Genomic DNA, 6000 nt, shown 5'->3' on the forward strand with positions numbered 1-6000 from the left:
GTACGAAAAATAAACAAACTCAAATTACGGACATATCTGTTTTTTAAGTTTGGTGAAATATTCAGAAAGAACAAATTATTGAAACGAAAAGAAACAGAGAAAGGCAGTGTGGAATTATTCATACACAAGGGAAAAAAGCATTGAAGCGTTGGAAAGAACACAAAAAAAAACAAACCCTGAAGTGATTTTGGCTCTAATAGTGAATACTGAATATATGGATGTTATTGACATCAATATTGACATTACAAATTCATATCAAAGCATCGGGAGGAGATATATGATATACGAGTGTAGCAGCTTTTGGAGAAACAAATATACCTCAACAGCCCCTGGCCCTCTGCAGTTTGTTTTTTCATAAAGTTGTGCGTCCTTTCAAAAGTGGAATCTCTGCGGAGACGTCAATCAAAGATCAGTCAGTCGAAACACCAGGCTGAGGTGGGTCTAATTTAATCAGAACGCAGAGATGTGGGTCTTGTTCAAAGTAGGAAGGGAGAGCCATAACAGGAACAAAGGAAGCTGTAGAGTTTGTTATCTGAGCACACGATCAAGAGTGACAACTGGACCGTCCGTTTGTTAAGGGAATATCAAGGCGTGAGCTCCTAATCCCCTGATAAAGAAGAGATGTTTCTGAATTTGAATGTGGCATTGCGATATTTATGAGACCACAAATAATGCCATTTTTTTTTTCACGTGTTTTATCTGTTCACAAGCATTTGTTTGTGCTCCTCGGCCTTGCTACAGTTCAGCTGCTCCCATTGTTGCCGTCAACACACAATGATGGCGGAAACCCAATGCAGCTCATTAATAACCTGCATGATTTGCAGCGTAACAGATTTAAATAGTGACATTAATTTGAGAGATGATGGTGCCTCTTCAAATTGTTCAAGCTGATTCTACAACTCCCTGTAATTGTTTCGCTTTAGGTTCTGCGATCAACTGAACAAGATGTGTCTACTTTTAGCAAACCAGGGGTCTCATTTCTTATGTGCGCACAAAAGCTGAAAATTTGGCGTGCGCCAAAAATAAGGCACCTGCAGGCAATGTTCCATTATGAATCACAATCTCGCCCTCTTGTCCCGCCCTCTACGCTCCCACATTTTACCATAAACGATCAGTGAAAAGCACGTCATGAACGTTGGTGCTGTAAGGTGAATCATGCCAACAGCCGAGAGGGCTTTGACACATTCATCAAAGTTTCTGGTTGTGTAAGAGCTGTCACTGGCTTTATTTTCAGACTTTGCTAATTTACACAGTCCATGTGTGCAGGTGGTGAAGATGTACCGGGTGAGCTGACTGAAAGGCAGTGTGTGTGTGTGCGTGTGTGTGTGTCACCGTGGTGTCTCCAGTGCGCTCTGCTCCCGACAGCACAGTTGTGTTCACTGCAGCGATTTGACACAGAAACTTTATGAAAACTAGACCTCTACTTGGATATGTATTGCCCTGTATCAGACAATATAATCAGAACTATTGATGTTATGTTTCTGCAGGTCTTGAATTGCTATTTGATGTTATCTTGGATTTCCACAACTAATCATAATTGAATCAGTTAAGACTAGTCACCCTAGCTGAGGTGAAAAAGGAGAAGCCAGACTGTCCTGACAGACCGACCACATGTAGTTTCAGTAGCACACAGTCCGGCCATCTCCTCTGAGGGTGGGGAATGTAATGTTGACAGCTCCGATGAAATATTGAGTGAAATTCAGATTTTAACCGTTTGTTTCTTAGCCTACAATTGAAAGGTGCTTATGGAAGAGTTATGTCCCCCCCCCCAAACATAACGAGGATCCTATAATAAACCAAAGCCTCTAGTTTTGGGCATCCGTCACAATGACAAAAGGGATCATAACCCTTGTGGGATCCATAATGGATCATCTGACGTGCCTGTTGTCTGTTTGGTTAGTTTTTGTCACTGCAAGGGGCCAAAGTTTATTTTCCAGCGTGCCATCAACATATCTGTTAAGCCTGACAGACATTGTACCCACAGGAATCACGCTCGCTGCCTTTGTGGGCTTCTCTGGGCCATGAATCGAAAAATGTAATGGATTGTCACACTGTCAAAGAGAATAAAATGTATTCTGTAATCTGAGCAATAACATGCTGACGCACGCTGCCAGGGAGCATGCAGAGCAGGCGTCTGAGCTCCAGCTGCTGTACTGCTGACGACGCAGCTACAGGTTACACTGGTGTCTACAGGGTCTGCATCACACAGGTTGTGAGAGGTTGACGGTTATGCATCACGCTGGTAGTTCTGTTGTAAGCTATCTATGTTTTCCTGCTCACTCATTTGGTGTCTTCCCATTCCTCCATTTTCTCACATATAAAAAATACAGGTGTTGTTGAGCCACTGACATTCTATATCCACTTTCCACTAAGAGCACCTTGCTATGAGGAAGAAATGCGCGGGTCCTGACCAGATTTTATTTGTCTAAAGCAATAAGCCCAGTTTTCCGGCAGAAGTTTTTCTGCTGGCTCAGGGACATGTTTTTGATCGATTCCTAACCAGTGAAAGTGGTAAGCATCTTCTGACTACATTAGCACAGAAATGCAAAGGACAGCATCATCTGTCAAACGGCCAAGACGAATTGAGTCAATTCAGGGACTGCCTCCTTCAGAGAGCGCGGCCTACGTGGCCGACGGAGGCCTCCCGCCTTCATCGGCTGTGTAGACCGTGAAGGCCGAACCAAAATGAGTCTGGTCTAACGGCGGATTCCCTATTTGCTGTCACCAGCATGTTCCGCCCTGACCGCTTTTCGCCAAGCAAACGTAGCTGCACTTGCCCACAGTTCAAAGTTCTTCACGGTCACGCAATTAATCCTGGGATAGGTAGAGTCGAGTTAGGATCCACCTGTTGGATCCTTAGTTGCTTGGCAATGGAAGGAATGCGTTCGTCGGTCAGGAGCCTGTGCAACGGGACAGCCAAGTCCGTCAAAGACTGCCACTGTGAGGCAACCGGCCTTCAAATGTAGCCTCCGAAGTGAAGTCAGTGATCACTAAAGAAAGAGCTAAATTCACAGAGCTGCATCATATGACGTGATGATGATATAAACATTTTTAGTAAAGGGAAAGCAAATAGCCTTTAGATCACCTGTAATTTTCTATATGTGTCAAGTTTACTCCCAGGCTTTAAAGCATGTCAGAACTTCCATGTAATATACTTTGGTGTAATCTAACAAGGTAAATTGGCTCCACGGGTCTTTAAACCACTGTGGATGGGGAAGTTTTCACCTCGTTAACAGTTCGCAGACTTTAGTGTAGTAAAAATTCAGTACTGTAATAAATACTGTTTTATTACAGTTTTTAAATGAGGAAGTTAAACACATGTAAAAAATAATAAAATTTTAGTTGTTTGCTCCTCAGGACCACTTGTGCGATGAATTTTGCAAAATATGTTATAGCATCTTATCCCATCTTAATGAAAGGCTGGGAACAATATACCATTTTTTTATTCTTGTCTTTTTTTTTTCCTCTTCCCGTGGATTTATTCCTTAAGACGAAACAAAGACTTCCAGATAAGGTAATATGCCACTGTACATACAGTTTGGTGCACAAATGTTTAGGCTCACACACACCGACAAAGAGAGAGAGAGAGCCAGAAGCACATCGACCTTTTCACAGACCCCAGGAAGCAGCTTGATGGCTAATCTGAGGGAAAACAACCACTTTTCATCTGTATTTGAGAGGCAAGTGGGAGCTTTGTGTGTCCCAGCCGTGAAGCAACATTAATCACCTTTGCCTGAATTTCGGCTTTGGCCAAATGGCCAAGGCCCCCAGCACATTGGCGATGGCCACTATACTGCCTTTTCCAAAATCAGCCTCTGTGAGCGCTGCCAAAGAGCAAGGCATGTTCAGCCAGGGCCTTTTTTTCTAACCCCCAGATAAGACACACAGGCCTGTGAAGTTTAACTTTTTCATACCTACAGTTTTTTATTTTTTTTATTTAACTTAAGGGTCTTTGGTTTGTCACACCTCATTTTGACTTTTAAGTTATTAGAGATATGAAACATCAGAGCATTTTAATTAGTCTTAATCATCAAGATTTAGCTACCATGTTAGTCTTTGCTGACACTTTATTTTGTACACTCCTTATGTACCTACAACTAACAACTTTTGCACGTTGTTCACATCTACCTTTCTGTATTTGTTGGTGTGTAGGAGGAGGACATCTTGGATCTGCTGGAACAATGTGAACTGGACGACGAGAAGCTGATGGGCAAATCCTCCAGGCAGCGAGGCCCTAAGGTAGGTGGGGGGGTGGGGGAGCCACATAAATTTGGGGGGAGGGAGACCTGCTTGCCTCATGGGACCTAAGCAAAAGTGCCAAGAAGAGTGTCAGTTGGGAGCAGGTAAGCAGATGCCTGGAGCCGACGTCCACAGAATGCACACAGGGTGTGATTCAGAAAAATAAAAGCGAAGGAGGGAGCTTTAGCAGGTTGGGCGGGAAAGAAAAGAATCAGAAAAAGGCCCAAAGAAAAGACCCAACTCCCCCAGGGGACAGCTGTCAGGCTCTCTCTCTCTCTCCCTGTGCTATCTTTCTTTCTTTCCGTCTGTCTGTCCCCCAGTTTTTTTCTCTCTCTCTCTCTCTCTCTGTGTCACATACACATCTACGCCCCTTCAATTTCCCATGCCAGCACTTTACTCCCCCCTCCCATCACCTTGCTTCACTCCCCTCCCTTCACCTCTCCATCCACTTTTCTCTCCCGGCACATCTACATCGGTCCCTCAATCGAGTCTGAAATTGGCTGGAACACTCAACGAGTGTGTTAGGGACTCGACAGGGCAGTTCAACGCCGCATTAGAGAGGCCTTAGCCGGAATGAGGACTTGTTCAGACACAATCACTGTTGTCCAAATTAATTTGGGCCCAGTCAGTTTCGATGATGGCGAGTGTACGGCGAGAGACACTGAGGAGGGGGGAAAGGGCTTGTGACGGATAGATTCACTCCTCGGGGTATAGTGCTCACAAGCCATCTGGTGAAACTGAACCACCGGGTGCACAAAAGTTAGAAGAGAGGATCGAGGCAAAGAGATTAGAGACAGGATTTTGCGGAAAGGAAGGGGCCCCTAAGGTTTAGTTTTTCATCACTTAAGAAAGCGAGGAAGGAAGTGAAATGGTGAATGTGCCAAAGAGGGAGAGCGAGCAGGTACCTGCAGGTTTTCTTTCTGTCTCCGTGTCTCTTTCATTCTCCTGCCTTTCTAATTATGATACACACCTCCCCACGTTTGTTCCTTGTGGTGCTTCCCTCTTCCCCCTCCTTTCTCCTCAGTTCATCCTTTAACTTGATTTAACCCAATTACTCTCGCCCTGTCCCTCCAGCTTCTCCTCCTCACACACATGCTGCGTTTCTCTCCCATCTCGTCTGTTCAGTGTTAAACCTTCTCTCTTTTTCTTGTTCTCCTGTTCATCCACTGTCTGCCTCTCTCTCTCTCTGTATCTCCGCTCGTATGTTGAGTCCTTTTCTCTTTCTTTCTTTCTCTCTCCCGCTCTGTTCATTTCCGTTTCCCTCGATGTATTCAACGCCCGCTCTCTGTTTCTCTTCACTCCCATTCTCCGACTCACCTCCTCTTTATTTCGCTCCCCATCAATCTCATGTTCCCATCTTCCCCTTTATTCTCTGTTCTTGTATTTAATCTCTCTCCGTCTCCATCCCTCTCTATCACTCACCCACATGGCTAGCCGGCGGTGACTGCGTAAGCCCTCTGATCACTTCCTGTCCATTAATTTGGTTGGCCTGACAGCACTGCCCAAGCAAACCATTGAATAACAGATGTATAAATGTTTTAATAATGCCATCAGTGTGTTCCCTTCTAGGATGTGAAATAGACCGCCGACTTAATAAACGTCAAACTAAAAAATTGCTAATGTCTTTCATGTGTACAAAAAGCAGCCGCTTGCAAAAAAACCCCCTAATAATCATATTTTAAAATCAAGCTGGAACCACAGATTTAGATTATAGTTGCACTTAGGGGACACAAGTATTTTCACTTTGCTCTTATTAGTAGA

General features: G+C 44.2%; 1 protein-coding gene across 7 annotated transcripts in view; it reads left to right on the forward strand.

Annotated features, from left to right (window-relative positions):
- The window catches only part of ttll7 (tubulin tyrosine ligase-like family, member 7), a 65169-nt gene that overhangs the window by 37047 nt on the left and 22122 nt on the right, over positions 1-6000 (forward strand). For 5 of the 7 annotated variants that reach the window (XM_035648109.2, XM_035648108.2, XM_035648115.2 and 2 more), the window contains 2 exons: positions 3491-3514; positions 4153-4239. In XM_035648109.2, coding sequence (XP_035504002.1) covers positions 3491-3514; positions 4153-4239 — 111 coding nt within the window. The remainder of the gene's footprint in view (positions 1-3490; positions 3515-4152; positions 4240-6000) is intronic. The other 2 variants (XM_035648112.2, XM_035648114.2) reach the window with 1 other exon arrangement.

This window comes from Scophthalmus maximus, chromosome 13 (assembly GCF_022379125.1).
Source record: "Scophthalmus maximus strain ysfricsl-2021 chromosome 13, ASM2237912v1, whole genome shotgun sequence".
Lineage (NCBI taxonomy): Eukaryota > Metazoa > Chordata > Actinopteri > Pleuronectiformes > Scophthalmidae > Scophthalmus > Scophthalmus maximus.